The 12,399-nt window shown below is 45.0% G+C and overlaps 1 protein-coding gene across 6 annotated transcripts in view; it reads right to left on the bottom strand.

The window, feature by feature from the left end:
- The window catches only part of LOC135903595 (uncharacterized), a 1,541,440-nt gene extending 1,529,552 nt beyond the window's left edge, over window positions 1–11,888 (bottom strand). For all 6 annotated transcript variants that reach the window (XR_010564856.1, XR_010564857.1, XM_070532127.1 and 3 more), the window contains exon 1: window positions 11,476–11,888. Coding sequence is in view for 3 of the 6 variants with exons in the window: in XM_065433912.1 (XP_065289984.1) it covers window positions 11,476–11,591 (116 nt within the window). In the remaining 3 variants the exon portion in view is untranslated. The remainder of the gene's footprint in view (window positions 1–11,475) is intronic.
- Window positions 11,889–12,399: the final 511 nt, after the last annotated feature.

The following is a 12,399-nucleotide window of genomic DNA, read 5'->3' as shown; positions in this document are numbered from 1 at the left end:
GAGAGAAAACACAGGGAAGGCGGGAGACGGAAATTCAAGGTGATGAGCAAACCGAAAACAACGTAAAAGCGGCAACCAACGTTCCGATAACTGGACTCATCTCTTCCTTGAAAACAGATGTTCACTTTTCGAAACATTGGCTCCTGAAAAAGACCAGTCCACTTGTCTAAACGTTGGCTCCCGCTTTTAGCCACTTGTCGAAACGTTGGCTCCTGAAAAAGACCAGTCCACTTGTCTAAACATTGGCTCCCGCTTTTAGTTTGTTTTCGTTTTGCTCAACAAGGAAGTTTACGTTACGAAACCAGTCAAGCCCCAATCTGCTGCGCCTAGAGTGTGCCTGCCCTCGACAGGCACGGACAGAAAAGCAAGCCGCACAACTGGAAATCGAACACCTCAATCGAAATGCGAGCAGTGTTAAGCGTGAACCTGCATTATCTTCGCCAACGATAGCGCCCTTTTATATACTCGTTTAAATAGATGCTGTCGAGCCTATTTCATTGTAACTAGATGGCACGTGGAACTGGGAAACTTAAAAGTTTTTTTTTAATAGAAAAACTGTCGCAACGCTGTTGTGACACCCCAGTTGCGAGAAAATTGCTATTCCCGAGAACGCGTCATGTTCTGAGCAGATGGCAAGCGCTGTGCGGCTGCATCGCTCAATACGAGGCGAGGTGGTCATTTATTGCGCCAAATTAAGATTGAGAGAGTTTGAGGGAATAAAATATCACAATTTGTCATTTTTCACACTCATCTTAATGCTCCACGTGTCGCATTCGTTGCGAAAACTTGGCGTGTTATACCAAATTAAGTATGAATAAGGGGTAGGGAGGGTGCCGGTTGGAGTAGCGGCAACGGGTACTACATTTGACATATTTGATTTCGATCGCAGGGCTTTTATTTTATCCGGCACCGGAGCTACGCGATCCATATAAGCTTAGGATTTCCTTCAGAACTTAATGAATGCCTGCTGTATTGAGTAGCTGTAGAGCCGGGCCCACATCTAAAAAGAAAAATAAAGTTCTTAGAGCAGAATTTTTTTTGTAGCTGTAAATGTCAGCCAAACATATGATTAGCCAAAGCGGCCGGGGAATGATAAGTAGCTCTTACGAACAAAAAATAAGGTAGAAATCATCTTACATTGAAAGTCGATGACAATAGAGAATAGCAGTCAAGCAATGTTACTACATACAATACCTGTATTCCTGAAGCCATGGTCATTTAACTCGTATAGTGTTAACTCTGAGACTTTCGTTGCTTCGGCTATATACCACATGCGCCAACTTTTCAATGGCACACGCTTGCCAAGGTTGTCCATGAGCATAGACGCATGATGAGAACTGTATGACGCCGACGCACTGACAATGAAATTACGAAGAAAGAATGATATCGATGGAATGACAAAGGCGCATAACAACGACGCACGACGACAATGAGATGACGATAAATTATGACGGGGGTGTAAGGACGACAATGTGACAACGATCACATGTGGACACTGAGATACGATGACTGTATGGTGACGATGGCCTGACGACAACCGAATGAAGCAGAATGGTAACGATTGCCCGACCAAGACGGCATGACGACGAGGTATGACAACGAATGCATGATAGCATCTGTATGATGACGACACAATGACTCCGATCACATGACAACGGTGGCATAATTAGAATTGATGATGGAGACGATGATTGCGATAGACTAATGATCAAGGATTGACGTCTACCGATTGACGAAAGTGGTACGACGACGACACATGACAATGTGATGATGATACTGAAGTAATGGCGATGGTGAAGCGACAGGGTGACAAGGATTGCAGAACAAGAATGATGTGACGACGGCGTTATGACGAGAGTCGCATGTCCAGAAGGGCAGCGATGGTATCCAGGCGATGCTGCCACAACCTATATCACGACAATTGTATGAAGACGATGCTGTGACGACGATGGTGTGAAAGTCGCATGAGGACATTGGCATGACAAGTGCATCATGAGAATGGCGTGGCGATGACTGTATGGAAAAAGGTGCGTGACGACGATGGCGTGACGACAATGGCTTGGCGAGAGTCACATGATGAGACCGGAATGACGATGGTGACACGACCACGAGGGTATTACGACGAAGGTCAGCGACCGAAGGCATGAGAGCGACTGTCTGACGGCGACGACATCCAAAGGACGGCATATCTATGTATGAACTACACTAAAGTATGATCACAGCCCAATGACGAAGAGAGAATGACATTGATGGAGCGACATAGCTGGTATGATGACATTGGGATGACGTTACCCAAGTGATCACAATCAATCAACGACGTGACAACGGCGGCATGAAAGCGACCCTGCTGACGGCGAAGGCGTGATGACGATGGCATGAGCAGAGTCGGATAAGAAAGCTGAATTACCGACAATGCAATGACCATGCATGTTCGTATCACGACCTGAAACACATGACAAGTAGCCCAAGTTACTAGATAACTTGAACCGCTCAGTCAGAGCGGAAGGCGTGGCGACGACAGCATGATGACAGTCAGATGACGAAGCTGACATAACGACGATCGAAAGACCATAACGGCAATGCTATGGCGGCGTCACAACGAGTACATGACTGTATGACGATGATGGTGTGACGACGATGGCATGACGTGCTTCGGTGCTTCGCTAGATCAGTAATCTTACTGAGTATCAACCTGTGTAACTTTTCCAAGACCCCGGTGCCTTGATCGGCTTTGTCTGCGAGTGTCGGGTAACCAAGCCGGAATAACGCAATGTAACGGCCACGACGGCATACCGACCACAAGTCCATAGCTAATGACCTAAGTTTTGTAATAGCTTGATAAACAACTTTAAATACTGGGTCGGCATAAGAGGACGGACGGACGGACGGACGGACGGACGGACGGACAGACAGACAGACAGACAGACAGACAGACAGACAGACAGACAGACAGACAGACAGACAGACAGACAGACAGACAGACAGACAGACAGACAGACAGACAGACAGACAGACAGACAGACAGACAGACTCAAAACAGCTGTAGTAGGCAAAGCATCCTATTCGCATTAATAGCTCAAGTCTTACTGTAGAAGCCAGACTTCGACGCACATTGACACGCATACTTATCTCTTACTGGTGACCGCGTTTCAGCTGATAACAAATGTTAGGAGCTACCGCTCAGCGCCAGATGCGCCTTCCTGTACCTGAAGTTTATGCAATGTGATCACTGGTTCTATCCGTTGTCTGTTGTCCCCCATCCTTGCGCGTTTCCACTATATGCGCGTCACTAGTTGTGTACAAATTTTTGAAGGGCTCTTTGACGAATCGCCCGAAGCCTTATCCACATAAACCCACATGAAGCTGCTATGCGCAAACATTTTGTCGATGCGCGAGCATCCCTTTTCTCTCTCTATACTCCGCAAGCCCTGCCCGAAGATATAATCGATACTTCCCGTTTACATTTGTATTTGTCATGTTTTATATTTATCTTCGAGACCGCAGCCCTGTGAGCTTGGGAGACGCGGCGCCCACTGCTGATGTCGCGTTGCCAACGGGACGCATCAGGGTCCGGCTGACTTACGACATGCCTGCTCCAGTACGTGGGGCACCATTCGTCCTAGCGCATCTGGCGAGCCGTGACGATTCGTTTGCACGCATTGAAGCCCTTTGTATTCCTTTTCCTTGCCCTGCTTTCTTCTTCGGTTCACCATTGCTTTAGAAGGAGGACACGCCGTTCTCTTTGCCAAATAGATTTGCGACTGTTGAGAAAGCACAAGCCTTCAGGCCACGAGCGTAATCGATCGAACGAGGTAGTTCGACGGGAGAAAGAGAGAGAGAGAGACAAAGAAAGGCTCTTTATGAGAAAAACAGAGATTTGTTGCCGGCGCGTATACCACCGCGGGCATGCTACTCTGTATAGGAATGGGAAATGGGATTAAAATATTACTCAGAATGGTGGGAAAAAAAGAAAAAAAAAGACGAACAATAAGTATGAAACGCGCACGTGGACCAGATACTAATATTTACAGGTGAGATATATAACAGACAATTTTATGCTTTTCTGTATGAAATTTTGAATTTTAAAGCAATTTCTGGCAGGTATTTGAACAGCAAATCTAAAACCCCTTGCTGTTTTGAAGGGCTTGTCGCTCATTCCTTTCTTTTTGTTTTACGGTAAGTCCTTTCGTACGAAGGGAGAATTTCAGCACTGCGCCGGTTATTGAGATATTTCTTTATTATGAATTTAAAATGACGTCAGCAGGTACAGTCACCCAAACATGTGATTTTTAAATAAAAAAAAAGACTGATAAGCGTAGGGAAGCGTTTTAGCTATCTCGCTGTTCAAGAATCATACATTTTGTCGTAGTACGGAAATACAGAGAAATCTACTGACTTGACCGATTTCAGTGCCTCGGAACTCATTTAGTCACATCAGTAGGCTGTCATATTATGAAGCGCCATTTTCGCAATAGCTTCTTTGTTTTGTTTCTAAACAACGTAGTTTTCTCATTACGTGGGATTGGTCAAGAAGCAGACGCTTCTACAAGTGTGTGTTTGGAATGAAATCCTAACCAAATTAAAACTTTGAATATTACGGTGTGGATGGTGGAGACAATGAATGAATGAATGAACCCTCTCTTTCAAGAAAAGAGACCGCTTTCGGCCGCTGTTAGTAATTAAGTGGGAAAGAAATTTGAGTTTGCCGGTTGTTGGCTTACTTGCCTCTTCATTTGACTTTGGTCTTCGGGGTTATCTCGACTCTTCTACTTCAAGGTGCATGTTCAGCTCGGCCACCCTAGCATGGACTCGCCATCAAACGCGTGCATTGGTGTAGGTTGTAGTAGTCTTTGCTTGATATGTACTTTCATTTTGGGTCCAAAATAATGAATCAGTGCTCTGAGCCATCGGACTACATCTTTGGGCCACATAGAGATTTCGGTGCGCCGGGTTGCACGAAAACATTTGGGTGTGGGGTGCAGCCCACCTGCTCGCATGGCGACTGTGTGAGTGGCTGCGTTTCCCTTGCCCGTGCCTGTGTACCCCGGTGTCCTTCGGCTTTCAACGGCTGTGCCTCCGTCTTGTATTCTGGTTGATCTTTTCCCAGTGTTGCTTGTCAGAACAGCTTCATTCGTGGAGGCTTTAAGTTCAGCCACCCTTTCTTACGAGTCCTTATTGATCCGAGAGTTATTTTGAACACTGTGGTCTACAATGTCTTGCATGCGAACGGCAATGGTATCGAACGCTCCCGATATGGCTAACCATTCTGCGTTTAAGCTTGCGCCACCTGAGAGCTGATATTTGCGATAGCTAATGTGTTGGGCTGCGGATGTGCTAACCTAGGTCATGCCGTCTCTTTTCTCTCCTATTGCAACGCCCATGCAGACGTCAATGGTGTTCTGCAGCCTCTTAGCTTCAGTATCTTTCCAAATATTTATATAGCTGTCGTGTTCCGCGTGGTGGTAGGGTGTTGTTTCCGCATGCTCAGCTGTGCTTCCTACGGTGGCGTAGGGGTTGCTTACGCAGGCTCCGACCTCGCGTGGACTTGGCTACCCTATCCCATGATCTGCTTGCCTCCTATCGTGTTTTGCACCTAGGATCACATTTGAATTCGTGCTTCAACTACGTTCCATATGGTTGGTATCGCTACGAGTTCGAGTAGTCTCTGTTTCCTCCGGTGCTTCGATGACCCAGTAATCTTACGTAGGATCACCCTGTGTAGCTCTTCGAAGTCGCCGAAGTAGTAAATGAGCGTGCCGTAAAGAATCTTTCTACCAGCGACTGCTATCGCAAGTGTTTGGCGCGCTTTCTGACGTGCTCCACCAAACGTTTGATATTCACCAAACCATGTGTAACATCTCTCTATATTTTCGTTTCGGAGGGAGGATCCATTTTTGGGACCTACTCCATCTAGAATCCTGTGCTTCCATGGTTCATATTATTCTGTTGGTAGTCGTAATATTGCTTTGGGAGAAGAGTAATGTTATCGGTTTGCTTGCATTAGTCGCTTTCTTTCCGTCTGCGCTGCTTAGATTGAAGATAAGAAAGAATGCAGATTAAAGCATTATAAAGCTACATTGAGCCTTGAGATACGATAATTTACTACAACGAAACAACATGAAAGATGCAGTGCATAATTTTGGCAATTTACCGAGGAAGTCGTTTCATGTCCCTCATACAGTCGTTAATTACCATTCATGCGTCCCTGTGGCTGAGGCAGAGAGAAATCGCCCCAAGGGAGAGAATGGCTGGCGAAGTTTGCTGTAAGAGAATTTGGTGAAACGGAACTTCTGAATAGTTTATTCATCAAGGCTCTACAAAATTGCTTACTTCATTTTTGTGCTGAACGTTGTTTTTGTCAAATACGTTATTGCTAGCTGCGGCTCCCCGAATGCGCGCAAAGATTTCGCGACGCTCATTTATTCTGGCGCACAGAAATTTCCAGGCAAAAATAGCCCAGACAATTGCGCGATTGTTGTCTGACAACTCAGTGGTTCGGGCATCTGGCTTTCGACTGCACATTGCTGGAGGAGCGCCACTGCCAATTCCAGTTGCGATGGAGGGCAAATGTTCTTTTTTTTTCTATTCGTCGTATTGCAACCTTGAAGCAGAAGATTAAGAGGTGAACTGAAGAAAGAGTAAGATAAAGGATGGTTTTGGCGGGACGAACCGTGCAAACCTAGTTTCGAGCTCAGCTAAGTGTTGCAAGAAAAAATAAGAAACGCGCTGAGGCTCAAAGACAGGCGCAAACATAAAACAGACTGCTTGAAGCAGCTGTGGTATAAATAAACAAGCAGGCCGTGATGACATCTGACATTCGAATGTACACTCTCTCCTGGAGTAACTGCGGCTTCTGTAGGACTGGTAACATATCTCATGTCTTCTTGCCTCTGGTAAGCACGACGCCGATGCTAACTTTCAATGAGGCACATACCCAGGAGGGAGTTTAGCCAGATCTGACAAGTGCACCAAAGCTGAGAAATTGTTGCCATGTGTTAATTGTGCCATTCTGGTCTCCTTTCCCGTTTTTTTGTAATACGTAAAAATTTTATTGCCAAACCAACAAGAAAACCCTTCCATTCGTTGTCTGTCCTTCAGTCACGTCAGAAAATCACTGTAAAGAAATTAATGTATAAAACGAACTAAATTCGGAAGGAAGAAGCGTTAGTGGCGATGAGTTTAGAGCGAACGACCCCACACTCAGAAGCCGAGCGTCTTACCCACTCGGCTAATCATCCGCGCTAGCAGAAGGTGAATATGCGAGTATATCAACCGTATTAATGTACAGTATCAGCAGTAATAAAGAAATGTTAAAAGAGAAGAGTCTCTAAGAAGGAACTTGAAAAAGGGGTACCAGCGAGACAGAAAACACACACAAGGAAAAGGCGTTATACAGGGTGGACGCTAGACTTTCAACTTTACTTTATTGGAATACGAAAATGCATCTTTGTGTTTAACCAACAAGGAACGTATACTTACCTCTTGGGTGGGTAAAAAGTGACATTGATGCAAGGGTCTTTGGAGGAGTAGAATATTCGCACGCGTCGGCTGTTTCATGCGGCAATGTACTTTGCGATGTGTTATCAGTGTACATATCTTGGGAGGAGTTGAAGATGTGAATGCGTTGGAGGTCTTGTGTGTGGCAATGTGAATTCCAGTAAAGTTGATGCGTCTAACGCCTTTTTCTTGTGTACACGTCCTTTGTGTCTCGCTGGCACCCCTTTTTTCATGTTCATGCATGTAACAACAGGCCCAGAGCTTGCGCTAATGCACCTAATTTCAACGAAGGATTTGTGGAAAGATTTTGTGGTGGTGCAATAAAAGCCATCTCTAGAACGACATGTAGCGCTGACTTGAGGCGTGGGAGATATCAGGAAAATTGCGATATTGCGAAAATTTAATGCCGAAAACGCCACATTCTCTATGCATTTTGGTGGTCATGGGCTGCACCTTCCATTGGGGCGTTCCTTCACCAACCGAAATTTCGCCACCAGAGTGTGCATTGTCAGACGGCAACAGTGATGAGGTAGATGAGATGAGTTTGCATCTTTGTACAGATGCTGTGAGCCTCTGGTGCATGGTTACACCATCGGTGGGGCCAGAAAACCCCTGTGGTTACGACCAGGAGCATCTTCAAACGTTTCACTGCCACCGGCGCTTCTCTCCTTCCCGGACCTGGCTTAATATTTTAATGCTCTGGCCATGACGGAACTCCGTTCTTTAGGGACAACCGCATCGACACCTACTGCACTGTGCCTATGGATTATAAGTAGTGCGCCATTTGATACGCACTTCAGTGGGCATGGTCGAGCGGCAACAGCGATGAGGCCGCTCAATTCGGTTTGCTTCTTTGTACAACTTGGTTCATGTTCTCTTTATTCCAAACAAACCAGCAATCGATGTTTGTTGCTCGTGCCATGCCCACAAAGATTGTTACTGACTGCTTTTCTGTAGCAAAGTTGCTAATTTTTTTCGGCGACATCAAGCTTACTCCCGCGCCTCCTAAATTAGACCCTAACCACAACGGAGATGCTATAGCTGCAATAGCCACTCTCACTAACACTATGAAATCTAGTCACGCTGAAATAATGGCCTCGCTTAACGAGTTCAAAGCTAACCAAAAGATTCTAGAAGATCGTGTTACCGATCTGAGTGTTACACTGTCAGCCGTAGAGGATAATGTGAGCGCAATAGAGGCACTTCGTGACGACGTCGACATGCACCGTCTTGTTTTAGACGCGATCAAAGGCGAAAATGCAGCCTTCCAGTCACGTTTAGACAACTATGAAGATCAGTGACATAGAAGTAACTAGGTTTTCTATGGTATCGCTGACAGCCCGAATGGAACGTGGGTGAGATCGGAAGAAATACTGCGTAAAGTTATTCAGGAAAATTTTGCACTCTCACTTCCCCTAGAAGCTATCGCACATCGTTTAGGCACTTCTTTTTTCAAAAAAAAAAAAAAACCGCCCGCTCATCATATAATTTACTTCTTTCCAACTTAAGATTCCAGTATTTTTTCAGAAATATAAACTCAAGGGCACCCGAATTACTGAGCACGAGGACTTCTGTAAAGCTACTAGGCTTTCACGCAGCAAAGTAAGTGATTTTGGTAAGAAAAGCGGACAGAAATTTGCTGTAAAATACAATAAGCTCTACATAAACCAATGGTGTTACGTGTTCTGTTCACTCACAGACATGATTTGTGAAATCGAAACACAGCATATCCCGGCTGTAATTGGTGGGCCTCGTGCCTCTTTTACTTCAGCCCAACCCTCTAGCCATAGAGCGAGGCATTCAACAAGAGCGGACGCTACCTTAGAGTCCAGAGGCCGAATTGACTGTAGCGCTCCAAGCGGATGAGATTCGGTTCCGGTTTCGGTTTTGGTCGTGCGCGTTTTGAATGCCAGCTGGCACGTGGTACTCGCTGCTTTTTTCTTCTGCGGAATCGCGCGCGGTCTTAGTGCGGACTCGTTTATTAAATTAGAATGATAGCGAACAATTTTTACAGGCCTCCAACAAATCGGCGCCACGTGCAATTTCATGAAGTAGACAGGGAGAACGACACGGACGAGCGCTGATGCCCTTTAAGTACATTTATTTTCTTACAGCATGTTGCTCCATACCATATTTGTATACGCTTGTATAGTGATATTGTAACGTGGAGCGGTATATATATATATATATATATATATATATATATATATATATATATATATATATATATAGTCATATAATGAGAAGCCAACAAACACTGACTTCTCATTATATGACTAATAATTATAGGGTCCCTCGGTTAACCCCCTTTCTTCTCGTTTATATATATATATATATATATATATATATATATATATATATATGTCGCTTGATATACAGTAGAGGCCATATAAATTCAGCGCGATGTCTTACAGAGTTAACATAAGTCCCGTCATATAACGGTATAACAACCAGCGAACTCTTGGTGCCACAAAGTCCACCTAATGATACATGAATACTGCTGAAGCCGTAGTTACCAACCAACACAAGCAATGACGTCTCAAGAAACTACTTTTGAACATGTAGATCTCATTAATATTATTGCCGATGCCATACCACAAACAACATACTTTGAAGCCGCACTTATTTACCAACATTACAAATGCAGTGCCACCTGCCATGGTTGCTTAGTTGCTATGGTGTTGTACTGCTAAGCACGCGGTTGCGGGATTGAATCCCGGCCGCTGAGGCTGCATTTCGATGAGAGTGAAATGCCAAAACATCCGTGTACATAGATTTAGGTGCACGTTAAAGAACCCCAGCTGGTCTAACTTTCCGCAGACCTCCACTATGGCGTGCCTCATAATCAGATCGTAGATTTGGCACGTAAAATACCATAATTAATTTAATTTTTTTAAATGCAGACACGACAACAAACTACCATTTAAGCCGTTGTAACCTCCAACATTGCAAATGCCTTACCACTATCTAAAACTACCGTAGTTCCCTACCGACAATGTCAATGCCATACCATGGGTAAATGGTTTTACAGGGTGTCCCAGCTGACTTTAGCCAGAGTTTCAAAATATTCGAATGCCACGTAGCTGGACAGAACCAAGGTAATGTTTGCCATCACGCGGAGATCCTCAGATTATTATTTTCATTATACCTAGTTAAACAATTACTGTTAATTAATTAAACTTGTCATATATTCTAGCTATATGGAAACTGTCAATGAGAAAATTGTAGAGCAACTCGAAAAACTCCCGATACAGCTTTCTGTTGCCCAATACGTGCTACGTAAAAGTGTTTTTTCCTAGCGTGAAAGAAGCACTCAAATATAAGCAAAGTGACTCGAGTGGCCAGTGGATGGGTGTTTTTGTCGATGTAGCGCAGTCTTACCAGCGCCTCGTTTGCTGCCATCCTTGGAAATGATGTGCGATACCCCAACAAAAGATAATCTTGCTTTGATAACCACAGCTGACTTGCGAAGTTCTTTCCAACGTCAGTCGAACACGTCCTGAGCAGCGGCGCGTAATCTAACTCCGGTGAGCCAGTGTACAGTGCGGTTGGCACCTTTGGCCGCGCTTTCGTGCATTCTTAAGAACAGTTCGGAGGTATACGCAGGAGAACGCGATCAATGCAGATGCAAACTCGAGCAACGATACACGTTGGAAATCACCACCGCACAGGTTTATCAGCTACATATGCCGGCTCCGTGAGCGGCTGGGCTGTGACACGCAAGCACTAGCCGGCGATTCGGCGACAAATTTTAAGTGACCCGGGGCGATAGAGCAAGCTATGCCGTTCAACTGTATGCCCAGAAAGGATGGCGACGGCTGCACTTCAGAAAAACGCTCGCATGAGGTCTAGAATATTAACCTATAGCAAGGAAGCGTGCCATACAGAAAGGCAGGCGCAGAGTCACGCGTTGGGTCAGTCATGTACACATGAATAGCTTTCTCACACAGCAAGAAATTCAAGTTCATTTGAACTTACCGTGCAATCCTTTGACAGGGTACGGAGAATCCACAAGGCTGCATGGTTTGATCTTCCAGCAGCGAAAAACGTGCGAAACGATGAAAGCCGGGACGAAGCCGCTGCTGCTCGCACATCCGAAACCACCACAGAAACTGCAGGCCTGCGTGTGCCTGTCCGTGTTCTTCCGCGCGGTAGCCTCGTCACACAATTTCCGAGCAAAAAGTTAGTTCGATTGAAGTGTTAATGCTGCACTACCGAAATGGATTTAGGGTGGGATTCCTGGCCATCGCAGAGAATAACAGTACTCACCACATCAGTCACACTAAGCGTAACTACTTATCATACACCAAAATAAGATTCCACTGTGAAACGGGTTCGGAGCCGCTGAAGCCTGTTAAAGGACACTGCAGGTACGGCGTTCGTGTGGCTGTGGTCCCGTGGAATGTTCCTGTAACTTTACTGGTTTTTTTAATCTATAATGTTTGTGAGCGCACCCTATAGTCCGCTTACAAAAATTAATTAGGATATTTATAAGGTGCGTGCAATAATATTGGCTGAATGGTGCTTAGCGCATGAAGCCTGGCGTTGTAAAATTCGCGTGCTTCTTTCTTTCCTTTTACATATATATTTACCCAGTTCTTGCAATAAATTTTGTTGATGTTGGCGCTCGTGTTTAGTGTTTCGTTGTTCCTGCGTGCTCGTGCAGCCGTGAATTTCGCGCTGCCTTCCATCATGGACCCTTATTTCATTCCTTAAGTTGCCTACGTAAATCAATGCTTAAAACGCCGAAGACGAGGAAGTCACTGTATTGGAGGCTCCAAGAGTAGTTTCGAAGGCTCTAGCTGAGGAACAATGAAATTTGAGGCTATAACTTCAACTACAACTGATGACATAAACGAAATGACGTAGTGCCACCTATGAGATGTGGCAATTTTTTTTTCT

This window comes from Dermacentor albipictus, chromosome 1, assembly GCF_038994185.2.
Source record: "Dermacentor albipictus isolate Rhodes 1998 colony chromosome 1, USDA_Dalb.pri_finalv2, whole genome shotgun sequence".
Lineage (NCBI taxonomy): Eukaryota > Metazoa > Arthropoda > Arachnida > Ixodida > Ixodidae > Dermacentor > Dermacentor albipictus.
The sequence above is the reverse complement of the archived record's forward strand: the minus strand, read 5'-3'. Positions and strand labels throughout refer to the sequence as shown.